General features: G+C 52.5%; 2 protein-coding genes across 5 annotated transcripts in view; one reads left to right on the top strand and one right to left on the bottom strand.

Moving 5' to 3' along the window:
• ASTN2 (astrotactin 2) overlaps positions 1-25,280 on the bottom strand; it is a 326,379-nt gene that overhangs the window by 76,365 nt on the left and 224,734 nt on the right. For 2 of the 4 annotated variants that reach the window (XM_027650010.1, XM_027650009.1), the window contains exons 17-19: positions 17,545-17,810; positions 6,429-6,562; positions 5,083-5,231 (exon numbers count right to left, since the gene is read on the bottom strand). In XM_027650010.1, the coding sequence (XP_027505811.1) occupies positions 5,083-5,231; positions 6,429-6,562; positions 17,545-17,810 (549 nt within the window). Of the gene's footprint in view, positions 1-2,834; positions 3,324-5,082; positions 5,232-6,428; positions 6,563-17,544; positions 17,811-24,717; positions 24,857-25,280 lie in introns of those variants that run through there. The other 2 variants (XM_027650012.1, XM_027650011.1) reach the window with 2 other exon arrangements.
• The window catches only part of TRIM32 (tripartite motif containing 32), a 7,885-nt gene continuing 7,851 nt past the window's right edge, over positions 25,247-25,280 (top strand). Inside the window, exon 1 of the mRNA XM_027650013.1 lies at positions 25,247-25,280. The gene's annotated coding sequence lies outside the window, so the exon portion shown is untranslated.

Genomic DNA, 25,280 nt, shown 5'->3' with positions numbered 1-25,280 from the left:
CATGGTGATGTGCACAGGTTTTATATAACCATATTCTCCACTCCTGCACATCACTCTGCCCAGTCTGCTCTCCAGACACACTCCCAGGTTACCTGCTGGCTCTTCTCCACACCACAGTTCTGTATATCAAGGGTCCCAGCACACCAGAGGACTGAGCAGGTTGACAGACTCCACATTCTCCTGCTCTGAGGTCTCCAACAAGCTCACTCAGCAGGCTGTGTTTCTGTTCACATCCTTTCTTTGAGGATTACAAGCTGTTCTGGATGAGGGCTACCTCTTCGGAACGTGATCACTGCAAAAAGACCCCAGAACAGCCAGGATCCCTTGATGTCATAAACTCTTAAGAATCTCTGCTCAGACCTCACCTGCCCTGCAGGGACAGGGCATCTCATGACCACCTGCTGTGTAAAAACAGGTGAGCTGTTTGTTGTGTAGTTTATCCAGTCGATACCCTGCAATGTCCCCAGCTACACTGACTCAGCTGTCAGCACACACTGAGCTGTAAAGTACCACAGAAATAGGCAGAAAACCACAGCGTGAGAGCCTACAAAGCACAGGACAGAAGATGAAGGGTTGGGAGAGAGGGAGAGCCTCCCAATCCTTCTGTGACCTGCACCAGCAGCACAGAACCAGCAGTGCATTGTGGCATCACTTTGTTCACATTTGCTGTCACCCTCAGCCACAGTGACAGCAAGGGACACTTCGTTTCTCTGCATCTCCCCAGTTCTGCCCACTCTGATGCTGGAGCACAAGCAGGAGGGGATGGATTCATGCTCAAGGACAAAGCTACTGCCAGTGCTGTGCATGGGTACAGGGCTGCCCACCTTGGTGGTGGGGAATGACAGGGAGGTGCAGAGTAGTTCAGTGGCCAGCCTGGGGGTTCTGACAGCAGAGTGAGTACAGGGTAGGGCACAAAGCTGGGGGGATCCAGGACCTGCACCCCCTTCTGCTCTCAGAGGTGAGTACTGTCCCATGTTGAGGTTAATTCACTGTCCAGCTCTAGTGACCTCAGCACAGGCATTTTACCTCTGTGTCTTGTTTGTGCCCCTTTGTCTGCAGAGAAAGGAGAGTCCATTCCTACATCAGAATGTGCAAGGTCTGACTTATCATCAGCAAAGTGCTTGGAGATACCCTCACAGCTCAGTCCTCAAACCACCCCCTCATCTTCCACTGTGCAGGCACATGGCAGCCCTCACAAAATCCCCCCAGATGTGTGTTCAGAGACTCAGCAACAAACAGAGGGGCAAGAGGGGAATAAAACTGCACCAGGGAAAGAACATTGATAAAGAGATCGAGTAGCTTCCAGAGTCACAAAGCATTACAGCAGCAACACAGTCCCCTGCCCAGCCCAGAGACTGCAGTCCACCACACAGCCAAAGCCCAGTCCCTCATCTTCCCCCAGCCATCCCTACAAATGTGCTACAAACACATTCAAAGTGGTTTTTTTTTATTTCTAAGCCTTGCATTTTGCTCACTCGCAGCAGCAGCAGTTCCAACCTGCTCCAGCCCCCAGGCGGGTCCGACCTCCCAAGTGGGCCCCAGAGATGGTCCAGGTGGTGTTAAACCAGGCACAGCTCTGCCTGTCTCCACACCAGGATTTCACCCTTCAGCTTTCAGACAAGGCCTCCCACCTCAGCTCCTCATCTCCCATCCCTACAACAAGGGCAAGGATCCTTCTGTCCTCCTGCCCAGCATGAGCTGGAGGACGCTGCACTCCCCATGCAGGACCAGCTCAGGCAGAGGGGCTCAGCTGCTCCAGGGGACTTTCTAAGCCAGGGCCACCACAACTAGCAGTGGTGATACCCGCTCTGGCACAGGTAGGGACACGGCCTGGCTTAGAGAATGGAGACATAAAAAGCACTTTGCACCACAGTCATGTTATCCCCCCATCCCCCCACAACCCCCCCCCCCCCCCATCCCCTTTGGAGCTTCTTAACTTCAGAAACCTTCCTCCAGAGGAGTGTTGGAGTGACAGAAAACATTTTCCAAGCCTAATATCAGTTCCAGATGTTCACAGCCATTTCAGTTTGTACCTCACCCTGTAAAACACATTTCTCCCTCTCCCTCTCTCAAGTGCAGCGCCTGCTTCGTCCATGACATAATGCGCTGGCGGGCTCGGCCGCGCGCGCACACACACACACACCACACCACGCTCTCGCCCTCTTCGAGAGCCCCATGTTCAAACAAAGAGCATCACTCAACTACAAAGCCGTCGCACACATGGAGTTATGAGTAATTTCCACAAGTTTTAATAAACAGCTTTGGGATGTAATTGCTCTCCGCGTTCTCCGCTGGCTCCCGAGCGCAGGGCCCGCTCGCTCCCCGCGTGCTGGTGTTGAAAGCGTGGTTTGTTTCGCACACAAGTTCACCTCCTCTCAGCCTCAGATGGGCCAAGGGCTGTGTTTTTCTAAGCACCAGTAACAAGCCTCTTAAAAAAAAGCTCCTGCAGCCGAGGGCAGCCGAGCCACGCAGGCTCCCGGCTCCCTGCGCCCCGTCCTGCAGCATCACCCGCTCGTGTGGAGCCCAGCAGGGAGCAGAGGGGACACACGTTAGACCAACCTCAAAACTCCCTCCTGACTCTGCTCCAGGAGGAAGAGGAGCAAATATTTTCTGGTTCAAGGGAAAAGCTACATCTTTTAGTTGCAGAGCAATGGGGAGGCCAAGGAGTTTTGCGTGAGTGAGAGACTGGAGGCCTGTGTGGTGCAGGAGGAAGGCAGAAGGCAGTTGAGGCAGGGGTCAGGTACCATCTACTTTGCAACAGGGCTGATGAACAGATTGAGACAGCTCTAGCCTCAGCCAGTGCCAGGAATCACAATAAGAAATGGCTACAAATGCAACAAAGCAAACAAAACCACTGTCCAAGCACAAATAACTCACTCATTTAAACTCAAGAGATCCAAGGGATGAATGGCAGCAGCCTCAAGAGCTCTCCAGCCTTGCTGGATCCCCCAGCCCAGAGCTGCCACACTCTGCCAATACCTGTGATGAACCTCCCAGCACCATGAGCAACCTGCTCCTCCCTGCCAGCAGCTGAGAGACTGAGGAGGAAGGACAACGTGCCAACATCCATTAAAAGCCATCCAAATTTCATATCCCACACGCCACCTCCCAAAGATTCCCCCTCTGGGGTTGAGTTACTGTTTTTATGGATGCTGCTCAGATGGGATGAGTTGTGGTGCAGCAGGATGGGTGGATGATGGTGGGGAGGGGACACCCAGGGCAGGATTTTTGGTTGGGTGAAGCCTTTGAGAGCTGTAGCAGTCAGTACCTCTGCAAACCTACGCAAAGTATTTGCAGGAATCAAGTCATCTGGCATTAGAGGCCTGTAGGGTAAGAAAGGAATGAAGACAGGAATGTTGTTTGGTTATAAGCAGCATAGAAAAAAAAGGGATAGATTTAGGATTGGTTTTTCTCTTTAATTGTTAATAGGGTCATTCTGTCCCAAACAGTCCCCCAGAGCAGGGAGAGGGGAGGGCAACTCCCCACAATGAATTCAATTGCCTGTCAAACACATGGCAGTCATAAAAGCAAAATAATAATAATAATCTGTATTTCCTACTCTGGTTGCCAGGCAAAGATCCAGTCACTTCAAAGGATAAATCCCACTTTTCCCTGGTCTGGCCTCACCTGACTGATGTGTGAGCAATCTGGAATCACCATACAAAACAAAGCCCCTCCTTTGGTGGCTTATTTTCTTTCTCCATTACTGGAGGGTGTCCCTTCAAGATAAAGAACTAGCCTTCATCCATGTCAGGAAACAAGAAACATAACCCAGGGGCCATGGCCACATTGGGCAACCCTGGAACTGGATGCTGCAAAGGTGTAGGAGAAAGGCCCTGTATGAGCCAGGAATCAGAGTTCCCTCTCACAGGGGTCTCCACAAACAGCCAGGGCCACCAGGGTGTGGGGGTCTGGCTCTCTACAGAAGAAACAGGCCAACTCTTATAGCACACAATTTTTGGATATGGTGGCATCTATGTTGCAGAATAGATGGGCCTGGGATGAACAGAGAGGGTGGAAACTTCCCTGTGGAAGCTGTCTCCCCTGAGACAGCTCATGGCAGCTGAACACTTAGCTCAGAGGGTCTTACACCACTGAGGAGAAGAAAAATCCCCACCACAAGCTGAGAAAGCTGACCCCAACCTAAGAACTGCCTGTGTGCAACTCCTGATCTTTCTCCGAATCGTCTTCCCAAGACTGTTTTCCCAACAGGGAAACACAGCCAAACATCTTGCCAGGATTCCCTGGGAGCCCCTACAAGTCTGCACAAGCACAGCGAGGCTCCCCACTCCGAGACCAGCTGCCCCCCAATGAGTCCCACAAGCTTCTTTAACAAACTACATCCAAAATCCTCGGGCAAAAAGCAGTAGGTTCTGCCTGGCTTTCCATGCAGCACTACCATCACTCAAGGTCTCAAGTCCTATTTTTTGAAATCCATCATTGACTCACTCAAATCCAGCCCCATCCTTCACAGCCCTACGCCTTGTCCAGCAGCTCCTGGAGCATGGCTTGAAATGCTGACAAAGCCTTTGCAAGGCACAGAGCACTCAGTACAAGCCTGGGAGCTAAATTCCAACCCAGGGAAGTTTCAGATTCCCCTGGAGAAGTTTTGTGCAGCTTAAATGATCTCCCTAAATACTGCAGGCTTTGAGTTCCTTTGATAGGTGTGCAAGGTAACTGAAAGTGTCCTTTCAAAGGTGGACATGCAATGCAGTACTCACTGGAATAGACCAATAAAGCCCCTGAGCTGTTGAGGGATGACCTTCCCCCTCCCCACATCCACAATCCTGTGGCATTTCAGACTGATCAGATCAAACAGCCACTTCAGAAACTCCAACTCACAGCTCTCCTGCCCAAAAAGGACAAAATATTTCCTTCTGCCTTACTGCATTTTTGTATTTCCCCTTCCCCTCCAATACCCACGTCTGCAGAAGCCTCCAGAATGGAGTGGGTTTGATACCTCATGTAACACCTTGGCTCTGTGCACTGTTTTCCACCAAAGCAGCAGCTCCCAGCCAGGCAGGGCACAGGAGGCATCACCTTTAACCCTCTGCTCCACGAGGAGTTTGCCCTCACACCCACCTGTGTAGAGGTCTGTGTCCGTGTACTCATCCACCTTCTTGTGCTGCAGGACGTAGTCAGACACCTTTGTCCCAATGGCAGGCTGCACATCCAGCCACTCCAGACTGACCACGGTGCTGGAGGGCTCCACGTTGGGGGAGAGCCGCAGGCTGGGGCAGGAGACAGGAAAGAAACCAAATTAGACATCAGCTCTCTTTCTGGGGAGGAATCCACCTCTAAAAATAACCCAACCCCTGCCAGGGCTCACACTCATGCACAGGCATGTGCACAGAGACCCCTCAGGGACAGAGGGAACAAGGGCAGAGCGGTCAGGTGAGCACGGAAGAACCTCCAGTTGAAGGTTAGTTGGGTTCAGCGTACTGCAATGTGTGCCCTTGCCTCCCCCTGCTCCTGGAAAAGCCAAGCTCATGTAACCACAACCATGCAAACCCCAAACACCCCTTCCAAAGGGGCCTTCATCACCTGGGAGAACTGCTGAGCTTCAGCAACCCACAGGGAACCAAGGACCAACACCCCATGAGAAAAAGAGGAGAGGATCCAGCTTCTGGAAACCTAGTGGGGCTGAGTCCACGGGAGGGAGGGTCTGGTCTGCATTGCCAGCCAGCAGAGGCGAGGGAGGGCGGAAGGAGGGAAAGGAAGGGGCAGGTGTGGTGTGAATTTACCCAGCTGCAAACAAGCAAACCGCTGCCAGGTGTGAGTGAGAGCCAGAGCAGGGCAGCTGTGCAGGAGCTCCTGCCCAGAGCAGGAACAACGTGGGCTGGGATGAAGGCAGAGGAGCTTTGTGCTCCTGGCTGTGCTAGTGCAGGGGCGTCTGCTCCCTCTGCACTGGGGTAAATGACAACACAAGTACAGGGATATGGGGAGTCTGGCTCCAAACATACAGCATGTTTGTTGGACTCGGGATGGGAAATGAATCCCCTCCGAGGATATTGGCTCACTAAGAAGGTGTTCTGCTCCTTGTGGCTTGCTGGAGCCAGTCTTCCTGCTTTCTCAGCTAATTCCCCATCACTTTGCTCCTGATTTGCTCTTGCTCTGACAAGCCACAATGAATTGCACTGTAATTCCATTTCTTTCAGCATTTGAAATCCCATTCTACAAGGCCTGCTAATCAGGTGATGAAAATCTATAAGGAAACCTTCCAGGGCCACAGCCGGAGCCAGGATATCCTAAAGGCATCACTCACACTGAGAGGGGGGCTGGACTGCGGCCCCCGGGCCCAAAGGTGCGGAAGGAGGTGCCCGTGGGCTGAGCCTGTGGGAAAGGGGCTGGTGCTGGGTCACAACCCATGGGAAAGGGGCTGTTGCTGGGGGGCTGTGACCCAGAGGAGAACTCGCACTGATACGTACACAGGCGGAGGGAGAGGGCTGCAGTTCGGGAGTCCGTTCTCATCGAAGGCGTTGAGGTCGCACCTGCACCAGTCTTCGATAACATCGCCTTTCCCCGAGCACCAGTATGAGCTCATCAGGGCTCCCTTGAAGGCCTGACATGAGAACAAAAAGTGTGAACACGTGTGCTGAGGACTCAGTGAAATCCGGCCAGTGGCTCAGCCGCATGGGGCTGAGCATCACAGGGGAGGGTGTGAGTGCAGAGCCCTGGGAACAGGAAATACGGGATGGGGAGGGTGTGTGTTGTCCTCCCCAGCTCTGCAACAGACCTGCTGCATGGCCCTGGGCACGTCCCTTCCCTGTGTTTAACTCCTGTTCATCCCTGAGTGTTGCTTTTGGAGCGGGGATGGGGAGTGTCTGCACAGCCCTACGAAGGGGATCTCCTGTGGTGGAAGAGCCTGAAGGAGCACAAATATAAGTTCCTTTTTGACAATGGACATCATGCACATGGTACCTGCACCCTGCTGCTGTGTACAATGAAGCTCTTCCACTCTTCCACATGTCCATCTGCCCAGCTGTTTCTGTCCCCCTAAATTCCTACATTCCCAACAACACAGACCACTTCCATCCTTCTCACAAGTTTGTTATTCATACAGATTGCCCTGTTGCAAGCAAACTGCTGCTTTATTCACTTGCATAAGAAAGACTCTCAAGCAAAACAGCAGTATCTGGAACAACAAAAAAAAACAAACTGGAAAATATTTGCAGGCTGTCCCCACCCTGACCAGGAGCCCCCCTGACTGCTTCTAATGATGCCAATGGATCCCTGGAATAACGGCTGTTCATTTCCTGGGGTCTGAATTTCCAAAGCCACCCAGGCCTCCCATGTGCTCATCCCACAGCTTGGGGTGCTCAGTGTCAGTCCCCACATTGCAGGATAGAACATCCCTCACTCCATATCCTGCTGCAGTTCAGACATCATGGATTTATGGTGGTTTCTCCCACTACCCTTTGCCTTTAATTAAACCTCCAGCCTGGAAGACAGGGTCTCTCTCTCTCCCTGCACACACACAGAGCCAACATTCAGCCCGACCCTGCAAAGCCACAACGCCCAGCTAGAATAATCAGAACACCAAAACATCACCCACTAAAACAAAGCTCTGTAAACGCTTTTGACCTTTTACGAGGCACATTTTGGAGGTGAAACACCTTCACTGGTCCTCATCCACGCTGAGCAGCCCCATTTCCAGCAGCATTATTCCTCCCATGGAAAGCTGCCTGCGGAAGCCTGGCCCCGGCGATACCGCCCGTGCTGCCAGGGTACGCCTTTGAGATAAAACTGTGCCCTATGAGGAGGACAGGGACAGCTCAGACTGCAGCACTGAGCAGAAAACTCTAGGAAAAGCGCCATCCCGGGGAGGTTTCTGAAAGGAGGAGGTATAAATAGAGCCTGACGTCAGGGCTCCCATTGTCCGGGGTTTTGTCGCTCTCCCCCAAACACCCCCAACACCTTTAACAAGGCGCCTCAAGCCTCTCACGCCTTCAAAATTTTCTGCTTCCAGGCATTTACAAAATGGGACTGTGCCAGGTGGAAAAAAATGGGGAGGGGAAAAAAAAAAAAAGAAAAAAGAAAGGAAGGAAAAAACGCATGAAAGAATGAAAATGTGATGTTATTTTACCCTGTTCTTTGGATGTAATTGAAGCGCTGGGCTGCAAAGGGCATCCAAATAATTGGAGAGAAGGATGAAGAGAGGAGTTTATCTGACACGCGGATAAATGGATGCAGACACACGTCTGCAGGGAGCGGCGGGTCCGTGCAGGAGAGGAATGGAACCTGATGTGTGTGGATGGATGGGGAAGCGTGTGCTCTCCCCAGGAAGCAAGATAAATACCCTGTGCTGAGGGTACCTGTGTGCACAGACACGCGCTGCAGGCACAGACAGATGTTGGGTGATCCCGGGAAGAGCTGCACTGTCACACTGATGACTCTGCTGTCCCCCATCCCCAGCTCTGCACACTCCCTCCCTGGCCTCTAACCCAGCTTCTCCCTGCTCATCCCCAACGCAGGGAGAAAACCCCACCTGCCCCATCCATGTCCTTTAGCCAAATTCAGTAGTCAATTCCTTCTGGTTTTCTTTTTCCTGCTGTTAAGTGCAAGCTGGATGAGCAATCCCCTTTGCTTTGCCTGCCTAGCCTTGCATACGTTCTAATCAGATCCTGCAGGTACCCAGCTGTCATCTGCCTTGTGTCACCCTTCACACAAATGAGGTTAGTGGATGGATGCGTCCTCTGGCCACGGTCATTACAGCGAGCACACCTACGCACTCTAACTGGGTTACCAGCTCCTGCCTCCATCCTGACTGAGGCCAAGGCCAGCCTGGGGAAACCAGGGCTTGTCCCTGGCTTGTCCTTTTGTGCTGGGCACTGGTGAGGCCACACCTCAAGTCCTGTGTCCAGTTCTGGGCCCCTCACTGCAAGAAAGACATTGAGGGTTGGAGTGTGTTCCAAGAAGGGAACAGAGCTGGGGAAGGGTCTGGAGAGTCAGTCATGTGAGGAGTGGCTGAGGGAGCTGGGGGTGCTCAGCCTGGAGAAAAGGAGGCTCGGGGGGACCTTCTTGCTCTCTACAACTCCCTCAAAGGAGGTTGTAGCCAGGTGGGGGTTGGTCTCTTCTCTCAGGCAACAAGTGACAGGACAAGAGGAACCGGCCTCAAGTTGTGCCAGGGAAGGTGACAACCACATGAAAACCTCTCCTTCCCTTTCTCCTTCCAACAGTGTAGACCAGAAGGTATGGAACCACTCACACAAACGCAGGAGAACAGAGGCTGCCACCTCCACCAGGAGCCCAATGGCACAAGAAGACCAAGAGCAATGGACAAGGATACATAGAGGGTGCTGAGATCCATCCCATGGGAAGCTGCAGCCTTTGGGAGAGCTTCACCTGCTCTCCTGCCTTCCAGGAGACAGAACCTACAAGAAGTCCATCTCCAATGTGACCATTTCCATACTGGATGCTTCATCGTGGTGTTCACAACAAGTCACCAAGCTGTGAAAACCCAAGAAGGTCTGGAATCGTGAAAGGCTTCCCAGGAGCAGCGTTATCCAGCCTATCTGCTGGGAATGGCAGCGGCCCCCAACGTCCTGTCCTGTGCTCGCCAACCACTCCCCGGGACCTCAACACCCCTCTGTGCCCTAAGGCAATTTTATCTTTCATTTAAAAGTATCCAAATTGTATTGTTTCCCTGTGAGTCAGCCCATTTAGTTTACGTCCTTCAGTGCCAGAGGGGAAATTTATGAGATGAGAAACTGGCTCGAAACGTTTATTTTCTAGATGACGAGTCATGCCATTAGATATATAGCTTTATGAATCATAGGAACAGCATCTAATTTGCTCTTAAAGGTATAATAGGTCTGACTCCCCACACCCATGCACACACATATATTGGATTGATAGTTCCCCCCTAGGATGGCTAGTTCATTTGTTTTGACACAAGCAAGACTTACAGGACCATAAAGTCCCATCTTACCATAAGCTAAGCCTATTCATAAAAAAAATATTAGGGAAACGAACGATCAGCTAAGCACATTTATCCTACACTCGATTGCATATGGATCTTTCTCCTGTTGTTATTTGTGCTCAGGGGGAGGCCATTTGGCCCCATTTTATAGCTTAGACTCTCTGCAACAGAATAGAGAAGAACATTTCCTTTGTCCTCTGTTAGACCTGGCTGATGGAAGGAGAAGCATTAAGTTATTTCTGACCGTGGTTTTTCTGTTGACATCCCAGGAGAGGTAAGTTAGAAGACGTGAAGGAACCTTTCAGATCAGCATTTGCAGGACTCGGAACGCACCACAGGGGCTGGTGTTCACAGACGGGGTACTGGAAAGGACACATGTTGGGTGCTTATCCATGAATATCTGGTCTTCTCCATGGCTGCCAGGGACATGGAAATCTGGCTCACTGAATCTGAGTTTCTTTGTGGTTGCTGTGCACGTGTCACTCTCTGGGAAAATTAAAAAGGAAATAGAGGGAGATAAAAAACCAACCACAAGTAAGCACGTAGGCTGGACAGAGATGTACTGCAGATAGTGGAGATGATCTAGAAGATGGAAATTTGATTCATTTGGAGTTTTTCACTGGTTTCCTTGGCCTTTGTCTGCTTGTTTGTTCTTTTCAATGTAGAAGGAGAAGAGGAAGAGTGAAGCAGGCTGGGTCATGCCAGCAGACAGCCTCATGTCCAGGGACATGGCAGCCAATGGAGACACCCTGTCCCTTCCTGTTTGCAGGGTGGAGATGATGCCTACACACCACCACCTTCCCCTGGGCACAGGTAGGGAACACTGGAGGAGGCAGTGGGCTGCCTGGCTTAGCAGGAAGCCCAGTCAAACAATGATGTCACCCCATACAGTACCTGACACCACAGAGCCACTGACCAGAGCTCCCAGACACCGCTGACTCCAAGCAGTCTGTGGATAGCAAAACCAACACTGGCTGTTTATCAAGGGAAAGAACAGGGGATTTAGGCTCAAGCAAGGATTTCACAGCCTCAACAGGATGCTACCATGATGGTATGGTGGCTGGAGGAAAAAGCTTTCCATGCCCTTCCAGCAATGCTCAGTGCTGTTCACAGGAAATAAATGCTGCTCCTTAGTCTAGACATCTCTGGGAGGAGGAAGGCCAAGGATTTCCCAGGCCAGAGACTCTTTCCAGGATCATGCAGTTTGCGTCCGAAAGTCTGCTCCAGGTTCACAGCAAAGGAGGATGAAGTTTCCCCACTGCTGTTGGCAGGTGATCTCATCCTGTGCTGCTCACACCCTCCCTGCCTCCGCTGCCTCTCCCCTGGGAGCAGGATCAGCAGCACTTCATCCTGGGAAGGCACATCATCGGTCTGCCGGAAAGGTCAGGGTGCTGGAAGGGACCCAGGGTGGGCAGCATCCTGGTTTCTGTTATTTATGGGGTCCGAGGGAGCAGCAGAGGACGCTGTAAAACCTGGCAGCAGGGGAAATAAAGGCCCTTACGCTGCAGCGAGCCCCGTCCCGGGGAGCCGGCTCCGCTTTCACACCTCGGCACAAAGCTCCCCATTATGGCCCGGTGCGGGCGTTACAATGCGGTCATTCTTCCCCTGGAAACTCGAGCTGGATGTGGGCTGGAGCTGCAGCAGGATGCTCAAGGGATCGAGGAGGAGAATAGGAGCCAATTAGCAGGTATTAAAACAAAGCAACAACAAGTAAAAAGAAAAACTCCCCAGACCAAACAAACAAAAAAAAAATCTCCTCAACCACACAAACTGTCCCCATTCTCCCGGGCTCCCTGTCAGCTTTGGTGGTGGAAAAAGAAATCCCTGGCACTGGCTCCCCACACCTTCAAGGGCTGCTTTGGGGAAGCTGTGTGTGCACAGGGAGGACAGTTGTCCTCCAGCAGCTCTGCCACCGGGTGCTGTGTGGGGACCAAAGTGAGTCGATAGCCTTGGGGACATCTTTCACCCTGGCCAAGGCCACCCTGCCAGCCTGGGGACACCAAAGAGGACAGTGGTGGCCGTGCTCTGCTCAGAAGGAGATGGTTCTTTGGGGCGGTCACAGAAAAGAGGTGGGAAGGAACAATGGGGAATTTTGCTCCAACCTCAGTTACCACCTGAGCTGGTGACCCCCTGGCACTGCTGGCACAAACACACTGTGGTCCATGCACGGGCAGGAAAGAAGCTCTCACTGAGAGCCTGAGAGCCCTGCCAGAGTCCCAGCCACACTCTGAGCTCCTGCCAAGGCCAATGGGACCAGCAGCACAGGGACATGCCCTTCAGCAAACCCCCACACCAAGGCCGGGCTGTGTGTGCTGCAAGGAGGCCGTGGCTGCAGCAAATGCTGAGATTACTCAATTTTCAAATTAAATCAAGGTCCTAGGGGTCTTCCAAAAACCCAGGCTCCACATCCATTTGTCTCCTTAAATACACACAACAGGGGTTTGAGCCCATTTCCCACTAGGAGCGAGATTGATCTCTCTTGCCTCCCTTCCCCACACTCCCCTCACCACACCACCCTCTAAGCACTTCTGCAGCTGGAGGAGCTGTTCCACGGGAGCAGCTTTGTGCTTGTTTCAGGGTTTTTTTTTTGGGGGGAAAAACAAACAGAGTACAAACAGGAGGGACCACACTGCTCAACATGCCTTCCCTTTTCTCCCCTCCACTGGCCACAGCTGCCCTGTGGCTCCAGTCATGCACATGAGCATCCCTGTCAAAGGTGCTCTTGGGAGGGATGGGGAAACAGGGCATCCCTGCTCTTCCTAGGGCCTCTTGCCTTCCTGCAGCCCAGCCAAGGGTCAAGGAGGTTTGCAGAAACCTGGGATCTCCCTGTCTCAGCCTGTGCCTCTGGGTGGACTCCAGGGCTGTGCTGAGCAGTAAGAAGGATGTTGCCCACCCCATGGCATGGGGTGAGGGCAGGAGGAGCATTTGAAGGTAGAGGAGGAAGGTCACCACAGCCTGGGACTCTAACTGGGGTGATGTGCAGCTCTCCTCTTCTTTGACTCCAGGATGTTCACTAGAGGGAAAGCACCCAAGGTCACCACATCCCTTTTCTCTCAACAACATCCCAGCCTTGAGGTGTTGGGGGGCATTTTGCCAGCAGAAAGCCCCACCACAGATAGAAACTCTTTGCTGTTGGTCCTGGTCAGCCACTGACGCTGGTGGAGGTTTCTTCCACAGCCTTGCAGTGGAGAATCTCCTCCAGCTTCACCTGCACACAGTAATAGGGGGAACACTGTGGGGTATGCACTGCTGCAGAGCACAAAGGAAGCAGAAGGGAGATGTTGGGACACTGGTGTAGATCAAAACACGATGCAGGTTCCAGAGACATCCAGAGAAGACCCTGGAAGGTGAAGCCAAGGTCACAGCTTCCCTGGATCTTCACACCTTTTAAACTCACAGTGTGAGCATCCAAGACTGAGGAGCAATGGAGCTACGACAGCAATGGTGCTATAAACTTATCTGGACTAGCTGAATGTCACCAGCTGATGGGGACCAGTGCAGAGAAGAATCCAGCACTGCCTCTGCTCCAGCAAGCAGTCCTTGCTGTGAAACCTTCCACCCACAGACACATCATTTGTAACAACTATGAAAAAAAGACATTCAACAAAACCCTTCAAAGGTGCTTGGACCTTCAAACGCATCTTCTTGAACCTGGGAAACTCTTTGCCCAGCACTGCCACAGTCCCCAGCCAGGCTGAGGCTATCAGTGACCAGGCAAGTTCTCTGACCAACACATTAAACCACAGGGAGAAACAAAAGAAACTCCCAGCAGGGGCTCAATCTGTAGTTTTCATCACATCCAAGAAGGAAAAGAGGGCCCTGATACACTGCTCCTCCCCACTGCTGGGAGCAGGAGTGGTGCTGGAGCTGGCCTGGGAGAACAGATCACACACAGCTGAGAGTTTCCTTGAACTCACAGTACAAATGCCTCAAGACAAATGCTCCCTGGGCAGCAAAAAACCTCCTGAAGTCCTTTAAATTTCAAGTTCTTGCTTCAAAGCAAGAAGAAAACAGCAATTCCCAATGACATGGAAATAAAGAGTTTTCCAACTTATTTCACGTGGGCAAAGTAATATATTTTCACCTAATCTCTCCCTTGGAAACGGTCAGTTTTAGCTGAAATCAAACATGCACACAAAGAAAAATCACAAATCAGCCCAAGGCAGACACCCAGTGTGGAAACTTAAACCCCAGCACTTAAGAGTCTGGCAAGGTCATCAGCAACCGAGAACATGGCCTTGGACGGGGTGGTAGCTGTAAATTTTAGGAAGTGCGTAACTCACTGCTCTGAGGCAGATGAAAAGACAAAACCTACTGAAAAAAAAATACACATACTGAAGAGGGCAAAATGTCTTTACCTGTGTCCTGCCTCATATCTGCTGTTGGGCTTATACAGCAAAAACTTTCAGCCAAGTTTACAGAAGTTAATATCCACCTCATTAATGACCTCGCTTTCTCTCTGTACACATACAGCATTAACTATGTGGACATGTATGCAGAGAGGAAGAGCTTCACTGTTTACAATTATTAATTTTTTAATACTACACGGGAATTGGAATGTGTCTGCAGTTCCCAGGAAGCCAGCATTTGCTGTATTGATTGAGGATCAAACACTCCAGCAGTGAAAGGCAGGCAGGGGACAGCTCTGCTGTGGAGGCTGTGCTTGGAGATGCCTTGGCTTAGCCCAGGCATCTGCAAATCATGTTTATTCCATGGGTGAACACCACTGTGAAGTGCCTGGGATCGCCCTGGCCTCCTACTCGGTGCTGAAAAAGGACATTTCATCATCCAGCTGGTACATGAGATGCTCCTGATGGCACCCACCCTGAGGGAGCCTCTCCTGGAGTGCAGAGCAAGGTCATGGTTAAAGTGGTGGCTTTCCAGGGCACAATCCTGGGTTTTGGTGACAGGATGATGGCCCCGTGGTGGTTGCAGCTCCCCAACACCTCTAAACGCCTTTTCCTTTCATGATCACCCTCCCTGACTTCACACCTGTGTGGGAAGATGAGGGGAAGGCACATTCCTGCCCCTTTGGGAACCCCTTGACACTGAGCTCACAATGTCACAAGAGGATGGGGACATATTCTCATACAGGTAGCACTAACCCCACACCAAACCACCCTCTCTAGGGCAGGGACATGGCCCCCATCAGCTCCACGTCCTCCAGAGAGGCAGGCACAGTTCTGCCCAGCTCAACAAAACCTCCAGTGCCAAGAGCCAAGGTTTGTGCCATGGTGGCAGTGAGTCCCTCAACAGTGGTGGGATACAGCCCCCAGGCACTGGGACTCATCCCTGCCCACAGGGACAAGGGCAGCAGGGGGAGAGGGAGAGAATAAAAAATCCTGCAGGAGAGAGGCTGGTGGAGAGAAGGGCAAGAAGCAAGTTGAGGAGGAAGGGATGGAGGGAACAGGACAGTGGATGAGAAGTGAACAAGAAGGGAAAGGAAAGTTCTGGAATTGATGCAGCACAAGCGATTCATGCTAAGGGAATGGGAATGGTCAGGGAAGGCAAAAAGCACTCCTGCTGCAGCAAGGATTTGGATGGTCTTGGATGGGTTGTAGGGAGAAGGAGGATGAGAGGGCCTGCTGTCAAGAGAAGCCCACAGCCAAAACAAGACCCAAACAAAGCCAAAACAAAACAAAACAAAACAAGACAGCTAGGGGGTGGTGGTCAGAGAAGACAGGGTGAACCCACCCACCCCAGTACCCTCTGCTGTGGATGGAAAAGGTGATCTGTCCTGGCACGTGCCGCTCACTGTCAGCTCCCAGTGTCCCCTGGGCATCCCCTCTGGCAGCATCCTCCATCCTGCAGCCACCCAAATCCCTCACCCTGTCACCTCTAACCCCAGCACTGCTGATCAACAGCTCCCTGGGGTGAAGGGAGAGCAGAGTCACACACCCCCTTACGCAGACAGGCCCCTCCACCCCTGGGTGAGCAGGTGGAAGCAGAGGAGGAGGAGGAGGAGGGATACACAGAGCACAGCCCCCCTGGAAGATGTCTGGGGTGTCTCTGGTTTGCTGCCTCGTTGGGGTTTTGTTTGTTTGCGTGTTTGTTTGCCGGTTTTCCCGGCGCCTCAGCAGAGAGCACAATGCGGGCTGTGCTCCAGCTGCAGCTGAAGGGGCCAGCCCCTGCAGGAGCCAGGGGAGCAGGGAGGGAGGGAGGGATGGAGGCTGCTGCTGGTGAAACACAGGCTCCAGCTCCCCAGGACAAGGATGCACCCCAAGTGAGCACAGCAGCATTGGCAGGGCCGAGGGGACAAGTAAAGAAGACGAGGAGGAGGAGGAGGGGACCTTGTGCAGCCAGGACCAGAGAGACAGGACAGCATTGCTACCTGGTGATGAACAGGGTCCATGGAGATCCTCCAGATCCTGCTTGCTTTCACAGTTACCCCTTCCTCACTGGCTAACCTACCTCTTGTATCCCAAAAGGAATGTCTTCCTGCGGATTGCTGGTGGGAAGCGCATCTTTCTTGCTTGAAGGAAACCAGCTTTCCCACTGCTCTCCCTGTACCCGTGATGCCTCATCCCAGCACTGCCCTGGACATGCTGATAACAGCAGGTCAATGTCTACACAAGGATTGCCCACTGGGAAGAGCAGGCATGGGTGGGGAAAGAATGCAGGAAGAAAAAATAGCGGGAGAAAGGGAGTTTGGGGAAAAGAGCTAGAAAGACAAGAGAACTGAGGTATGGAAGTCAGGCATGGTTGCATGGAAGAACCAGGTGGCCTGATAGATGGGAAAGCAGGAAGAAGATCAGGAGGTAAACAAGGAAGGACAGTGCCCATAAGGGACTTGGGTGCCAGAAGAAGTATGGGGGCTCTTCTGCCTGTGGATCTGGGAAGAGGATGAAGCATCACTCCTGGTGGTCACACCTCCATGTGCCAGGAATGCTTCCTGACCTGCAGCCCTCTACATCCCACCCACAGCTGCTGAGCACTGGCTCACTCCAGGCATCCTAATCAAGTGCAGGCTCAGTGCTAATAAGTGACTTTAAGCAGGTCTGTCATTTTTGGACTCGAGATTGGGGTCAGAGGGCTGCAGAGGGGGGTGGGGGTGGCAGCGAACTGAGAAAGAGGGAAATCAATCTCCACAGAATTAACACTGAAGCTCTTGCAGAAGTCCAGCCCCAGGGAAGGGTGGCCTCCAGCCTGGCTGGCCCCTCCTGGAGTAACAGTGACCTCCTGTGGCTGTGGGACTGTCCCAGGTGGCTAGTTGTTCCCTCTCTCTGCACAGGTGCTTTGAAAAGCCATGGTTGAGCCCTGCAGGGCTTTGGCCACCCCTCACACAGGTACATCTGAGATCTCAGAGCCAGGAGGGAAGGACTGATACCCCTCCACAGGACACATCCTGCACACTGGTGGACACTGGGAATGACTGTGGCCTTGGCTGCTTATGGCATTGCCTTCACTATACCAAAGGCAGGGAGATGCAGGTCTGAGGGGGCTGTGAGTGGTGGGCAGCAGGATCTGCCAGCTCTATCCCTGACACCATCCCGCTGCATTCCCCTCCCAACACACACACCAAAACACCACCTCACCCCAGGGAACCCAACATTCCTGCAGTGACTGGAGAGGGGGCTGAGAGGATCACAGAGATGGGGCTGGTCCCTCTCTGGCTCACTCACCTCCCTGGTGTCGTTCTCCTGGATCAGGGCGTACAGAGGCACCACCCTGTTGATCTCCAGCAGAACCGGTGTGGGGCTGAGCTGCTCCTTCCCGGGGCGCCGGCACAGGTGGCAGGTGGAGGGGCAGCGCCCTTTCTCCTCGCAGTGAATCTCCACACCAGAGATGAGGTGGTCATCAGACAGCATCTGTGCCGTCAGCAGGCCTGACAGATACGTGATGAAGGGCATGGACTTCAGCTCCTTCTTGTTCCCAAGCTCAGTTGTTTCTGGTTTAGGGAGACGGAAGAAACCAAACAACATTAAATAGATCTCGGCACGGTCTTCTTCCCAAACCCAAACCTTGCTGCAGTCAGGAAAAATCCAGCTGCTGAAGGTTTAGGCCAGGTGGGAGCAGGAAACCAGAAAGGTTGAGGAGAGAAGGAGAAAAACAGGACTTTCATGTCATTGCTTGGAAGTGTGAGCATTTCCACTCTAGAGCACTTCTAGAGTGACAGAACTGATCACGTTCTTCTTCTCTTTTCTAAGTTGTGTTCCCAGTCTTCCCTTTTCTAACTTGCACGTTCACTTTATGTGCTCCAAAATGAAACAAAACCACCCCAGTATTATCTTCACTGCTGAAGAGAAACCTTCCCAAAGGGACCAGGCCGAAGAGCTGAGTGCCTTCACCCTCACCCCAATGCCAGCCCCCTCTAGCCTCTGTGGTCCTTAGGTCACCCTTTTGAGTGACACACTATCCATGGTGCTGGGAAGGACCCAAAGAGGTTGCAAAGAGGGAGCATGGAGGGATGAAGCCTTTGGCAGGGGGGATAAGCAGGTATGGGAACAAACTCACCGCACAGATGAAGGCGTTACCAAACCCAAACTATCAATACTCTGCCCCAAGGAAACAATCAGGCCTTTGACACCCACTGTGAAACCTCCTGGTGGTCTTCACCACAGGGAGACAAAACTGGAGAGCCTTTGCTTCGCTCTGTGTCTGTCTAAACACTTGCTAAGGACAAGGGAAGTATCACCCCTGGTGACACCCGGAGCGAAGGAGACACGACTCCCATCTCTGCCCTCCACAATTTAAATTCCAATTTAAATGCTTTGTCTACAGATGGGTTGATCTAAGAAGGCCCAACTTCCATACCCTGGTGTCATATCTACAGAAGAAAAGCCTTTCTTCATCCTGTGCCCAACACCATGAGCTGGATGGCTGTTGCCTCCAACAACAAATTCCCAGTCCCAAGGAGGAGTTGAAGAGGAACAAGGGATGTCTCAACGCCCTGTGCTTGCAGGGACATGCAGCTGATCTGGCAAGGCACTAGTCAGTTAGAAATACAAATAAACACAATATTCATTCATGGCTCCCAGAGCCCTCCAGGGTAGGGACAGCCCTTCCCTGCTGTCTGGCTGTCAGGGAACACTTCTGTGCACAGGATCAAAGCTGTCACAGGAAGAATGAGCAAATTCCAACCAACTCATCTTTTAGCGGAATAAAAGGGGGGTAGTTGCTAAGATAAATTAAAACAAGGCTGTGAGATGTCTCAACATCTAGGGAGACACTGGTGTGCACAGACATGGAAAATAGGAGTTGGAGCTGGTTATGGAGAGATTATTTTCTAGAAGACCAGCTCTAGGCAACTTCAAGTCTCACAAGGGAAAGCCTTGAAACCTTAAAAAACTGAGTGGCTCACAAAGAGGGAAATTACAGGGAGATACCATGAGCCTCTTCTTTCTCGCTTCTGCACAAGAGTAACATTTTTTTTAAACATCAGTACTGTACAAAAGAACTATGTTAATTACAATTCTGAGCTGCAAAGCTTCTTCACAAGAGCTGAAGCAGCGATTTCAGAGACCCTCCACGGGGAAGGAATTTTTAGAGCCATGCTTTAAGGAAGGACATGAACACAGAGCTGAAGAGACAGTGGAATCAGTTATCTCATGATTGGCACTAGGATATCAAGCCTTCTTTCCTGAATTATTGGCTCTATAGCAAAGAATTATAGACCACTATCCCTCATCTCCTTGCTCAAGGGGTGGAAAGCATCAGCTCAAGGTGTTTCGTCCCTAGAAAGCTGAAGATTTCCTCAACAGAGATGGTGCTTCTGTCTTGTCCCACCCACAACATCCACCACTCGTGGCATCTCACAGAGGAGTTACTCAGATCTGAGAGGTATTTTGCCTCCAAAACATATTCCTGGACCTGCCACAGCAACTACAGCCTGGGAAGAAGGGATTAAGGTCCCTCTATCTCCCTCTCTCCTACCTCTGAGATGAGTTCTGGTTATGTCCTCAGCCACCTGCATGCAAGGAGTGGGCTCAGGATGGAGCCCACTCTCCCCATGGTAAACCTGACAGTGAACTGAGGAAACCACATGTTCCTGGAGGCTCAGCTTGGCTTTTATTACCTATACAGAGCAGGATAACCTCCCAGGGCACTCTGATTACTCCTGCAAAGCTTCGCTCCTGGGGAAGGGCTCTGCAGGTGATCACTGCGAGGGCGCTCCAAAGGTCCCATTACGGCAGGAGGATGAGGCTCAGCTGCAGGGGCTGCAGCAGGGAGGATACAAGCATTCCTTATCAACCCCTGAATCTGAACATGCTTTTGCTAACACTGCTGGCAACTCAGCTGAATGCTGGCAACGTCAGCCTGGGAGCAGAGCGCCGCGGATGTGGTTAGATGTACCACGGCAACTTGTGGGAGTTATTAGTTTGTTTATCTCAAATATGTATTTAGGGAGAAAAAAACCCACCAAAAAACAACACCACAACAAAATAAATTAAATAGCAGCCTTGTGCCAGGCGTCAGGCCTTGTGTAAGAAAGGGAGGGTGAGCAGCACAGGGTGTGCAGAGGTAGCATTTGCCTCTTGGGGCGCCTGGCTCTGTCTCTGAGCTTCATCAGGATTTTATAATCCCACAGCACAAGGTGACTGACTGCACACAGGGGTCCTTGCTTAGGACGCAGCAGTTGCTGATGTGGGAAACACTTCCAGCATTACCAGCAGCACCTCCTGGTGCCTGGACAAGAGGGGAGCATGATAACACCACTGCTATAACAACAGCGACAGCATAATACCTAATTCCTTTGCACTGCAGTGCTCTTTGGTCTTGAGAGCTCCCAGGAGACATTGGGTTTGCTAGTGGTCTGGCATTTTATACAGCACCTCTTCCAAAAGATTCCCAAGTCATTCCAAAACTGGGAATCACTCCACTTCCCACAAGAATGCAGCCACCTCAGGGATAGGATGTGGTAGCTCTTCAAAAGCAGAAATGCTGGGAAGAAGGAGAGAATGCTCTCCAGCTGAAGCTGTAAAAGGAACGTCAGGAACTGACCCAGGTAGGGGTTCCTCCAGGCTCACCAGGTCAACCCCACCAACACCAATGGGCTGCTCAGCCAGGCTGACTTAGGACTTGGGATTTGCATTTTATGGAAGAGGGAATTCTGGTCCACCTTCCCTGTACCCCACCCTCCCCTGGACAGACCCAGTACCACCATGGGCATTGTAGTGGGGGCTTACAGACAGGACACATCCACTGTTTATCACCTGGTGGAATAATACCCTGTTTGTTGGCAAATCCATCGAAAGGGAGTTGGAAAGAAAATCAATAGACGTGTTTTCCTGAGGATTTCTCTTGCACTGAGGTATTGTCAGTGCGGTCACCACCAGGTCTGGGAAGAGCCCGGACAGATTTAGTGCTGCCCACTGTTAGTGATGGGCAAACACTGCTGGGAGAAAGGAGGCAGTCAGCAGTGCTTCTCTGTCACATGCATCCATGTGTGTGAGAAGGACAGCACAGGACAAGAGGGAATGGCTCACAGAGGGCAGATTTAGATTAGATGTTAGGAAGAAATCCTTCCCTGTGAGGGTGGTGAGGCCCTGGCCCAGGTTGCCCAGAGAAGCTGTGGCTGCCCCATCCCTGGAAGCATCCAAGGCCAGGTTGGATGGGGCTTGGAGCAATCTGGGCTAGTGGAAGGTGTCCCTGCCCATGACAGGGAGTGGAATGAGATGAGCTTTAAAGTCCCTTCCATCCCAAACCACTCTCTGATTGCTTGAAGCACAGCATCAGCCCCTGCTGTGCGACCTCCAAGCAGCCACCAACACCCACATCCCGGGGCTCACATGTGGGCAAGGAAGGGCTCCCCAAGGAACCACTACCCAACTTTTGGGACATGCAGCCATCCCGTGGCACGGCATCCCACGTGGGAATGACATCCCCTGGGCGAAAGCACGGGTTCAGCGTGGCCGGAGGGATGCAGGCTGCGAGTGCGGACCCCACAATGCGCAGCCCGTGGGACCCTCCACCGAGGGGGGGACGCGGGGTCCCGGTCACGGCGGGACAGCTGTGGCCGTGGCGGTCCGTGAGGCCCTGCTGCCCTCTCGTGGCACCGCGGCAGGACCGCGCTGAGATCCCGGGATGCGGCACATCCCGGCATCGCTTCCCTGCCGCACGCGCCCCGCGGCCGCTCCGCCGGGAACGCCTCGGGATCTCATCCTTCCATCCTCATCCCATCCACCCACGCCTCGGGAAGAGGAGTGTGGCAGCCCGATCGTGTAACGTCCCTGAGTCACAACACTTGATAGCCTCCCGAGCGTGAGGGTTTGTGACCCCTTTTCATCTCCTGCTTACAGAATGTTAAGGGGTTGATATGGACTTTAAGGATCATCTTAAAGTCCCAACGCCCCTGCCATGGGCAGGGACACCTTTCACTAGCCCAGGTTGCTCCAAACCTCATCCAACCTGTCCTTGAACACTTGCAGGGATGGGGTAGCCACAGCTTCTCCAGGCAACCCGTGCCAGGGCTTCACCACCCTCACAGGGAAGGATTTCTTCCTAATATCTAACCTAAATTTCCCTTCTTTCAATTTGCACCCATTACTCCTTTTTCTATCGCTACAGCTCCTGAGGAAGAGCCCCCTCATCTCCACACTGCCAGCCTGCCCCTGCCCCTTTCCCTGATGATGCTGTGCCCACAGCTCACAGCCAATTAACCAAACTCAGTTAAACACAGAACGCTGCACCCCGACACCCAACATCAAGGACTGGCCAAGGAGCCACACTACAATGCTCCCACGAGCCCCCCTGCCTTTCAGTGCAGCCCCTCAGCCCTGAGGATGATCCCAAAGGCACCAGCAGGGAGCATCCGGAGGCAGATCATCCTGGCTCCCCACAGGCTGGATAGGCAGGATCTCACCTCGGCTTCAGATGAGACATTTACACACTTTCAAGCCTGAAGTATTAAGAAAAAAATGCCAGAAGAGCTTCTAGAGACCTCTGATAAACCTCTCTAAAAGGGATTGGTGCAGGCATTCCATATGAGATTGCTTTGTCAAAGGAATTGGCTCTGCTGACCCCGCACTTTCCCCACTGCCCTTCCACTGCCTGCAGTGGCTCCCAGGAAGAGCAACCCAAGCCCTGCCCTGCTCATCTGACCTCTGGCAGCATCTCAGTGCTCACCCCATTGCCTCTGAGACACTACAGTCCCTCAAGGATGGCTCCATGACCCCCCAAATCACCCCCCACGGCAGCTGGTTCCCTCCCTGCTCCAACACATCCACATGCCCCTTTCCCATGGGATGGCTGAGATCTTCCCAAGCCGGCCTGCTGGATGGCTGGCTGCTGGTGTGGGGCAGCCCCTCAGGGTCCCAGGCTGGATGGCCTTCCTATCCTTCAGTGTCATGCCTCCACACCCCCACATGCTGAGTAACATCACTGACTCATCATTATCACCTCTAATCAAGTCCAGAGAGCTCTTTGTTTTCTCCCCAGGATGCACTGAAAGATTATTTTCTATTCCTACCACTGTTTTTTCCTCACACTGCTCACTTTCAGGTGTGGGTAGCCTCAAAAAATCTGCCAGACCACCCTGGTTCAATGCTTACATCCTTGTTTTTTTCCACTGGAAAATACACTGGGGGCTGAAAGAACCTCCCTGGTGAGGCAAGAAGTCAGGAGTGAACCCTGTGTCCTCTCCCTGGGCACAGCAACACCTCCAGGGATCCACTGGTGCTTGAAACAGGGGAACTGTAAATCTCACTCATTTTCTTTTGCAACCCTGGTCAGGCTTTGCATCTGCTCCACTGCCTCTGAGCGTGTCCCCTGCCCACATTTGCTGATCCCTGCTGCTTCTCATTGCTGTTGGGATGTAGGTCCCTTCAGACTGAACTAGTCTACTCTAAATAAAGTAGAAAAAACCCGCCAAGAACAAAAGGTGGCAAGACTTGGTGCATTATGCAAGTTGCTTTCTTCAGTGCTGGCTGGAGTGGGTGAGCAGTGGAAAAGTGCTGCAGGCAGAGAGGCCACACAAAGGGTTTTTGGAAAATGGTTAAACCAAGGATTTGCCTCCTTCTCCAGGCAGTGAATTCCTCTGAGCTGGGGCCTCCACCTGCACATCAGCCCTGGGCTGATCACGGGACAGTGCCTGGATGCCACTGGGAACGATGGTGCTGCTGGTGTGTGAAGGACACGGTGCCCCTGCACCTGCCTGGGGTTCTCCCTGCTCCCACAGAGGAAGCCCCAAGCCATGACATTCCCTGTGCTGCTGTGCAGCCCCAGAGGGTCACAGTAAAAGGGCTATCTCTCTGCCATCTCTAAAGCAGGTCACAATGGCTGAGCAAAAATGTGGCTGGAATGGGATTGGTGTTAGTGACTCCAGGACATGGAGGGTCCCTTCCAACTCAGCATATTTTAGGATTCTATGAAACACCAGGCAGAGCACAGACATGATCCAGTGGCCAAAACCTGTCTCTGGCTACCACTGCCAGCCTGCAATGCCTGACAGGCAGAGGGGTCAGAAATAAAGGGTGGAGGGACGAGGAGGAGAAAGAGAGATGAGGCAGGAGGGAAATGACTAATCCATGATTAATGACTCTGGTGATCAGCCCTGTGCAGGTGTAATGGAGCTGCAATCCTTCAGTACCTCCCAGGAGGGAGCAGGAGAGTGGAATGACCAGGCAACACAAGCTCTTTTGTGATCAAGGGTGAACCCCTTAACTGGCTGGTTCTCCACAAACTGGTGCAGAACTGGGGGACTCCATGAAGATGATTAAAATCAGCCAAGGTGTGGATACCCCAGAGCATCACCCTGTCAACTGCTCACAGTTGCTGTTCTGAACCCAAAAACAGTCCTTTCTGTCCTGGAGCCCATGGGCTGCCCCAGCACAGGGTATGGAATGATAAAAATACACCTTTTCAATACGTGATGCAGAACGCATCAAACGCCCAGACTCTGCTGGGGGAAGGGAAGAGAAGGGAAAAGGGAAGGAAAAGGAAAGGGAAAGGGAGAAAGGGGAAAAGGGGGGAAAAGGGGAAAAGAAAGAAGAAAGGAAGGGAAATGAAAGAAGAAGGGAAAAGTGAAGGAAAACGAAAAGGGAATGGGAAAGAGAAGGAGAAAGGAATAGGGAAGGGAAAGTAAAAGAAAAAGAACAAGGGAAGGGGGAAGGGGCTGCTCCCGCAGCAGCACTGCCTGACCAGGCAAAGGGCAGCGCACAACCCGCGCGTTCCAAACCAGCGCACGCTACACCGAGAAAAACGAAGCAAACACGTTTCCGTTCGCCTTCTTTTTAACGTCAACCTTCCCAGACAGAAGGAGCCGCAGCACAGGCTCCCATCCCGCGATCCCCCTCCCAACGCCGCCATTCCCGGCCTCCCCCTCCCGCCCCGGGACTACACCTCCCAGCAGCCCCCGCGGCGGCGGGCGCGGCGGTCACGCGTGCGCGCGGGGCACGCCGGGAGCGGCGCGGCCCGGGCG

The sequence above is a fragment of the Corapipo altera genome, unplaced genomic scaffold (genome assembly GCF_003945725.1).
Source record: "Corapipo altera isolate COAL_440 unplaced genomic scaffold, ASM394572v1 268, whole genome shotgun sequence".
Classification (NCBI taxonomy): domain Eukaryota; kingdom Metazoa; phylum Chordata; class Aves; order Passeriformes; family Pipridae; genus Corapipo; species Corapipo altera.
The sequence above is the reverse complement of the archived record's forward strand: the minus strand, read 5'-3'. Positions and strand labels throughout refer to the sequence as shown.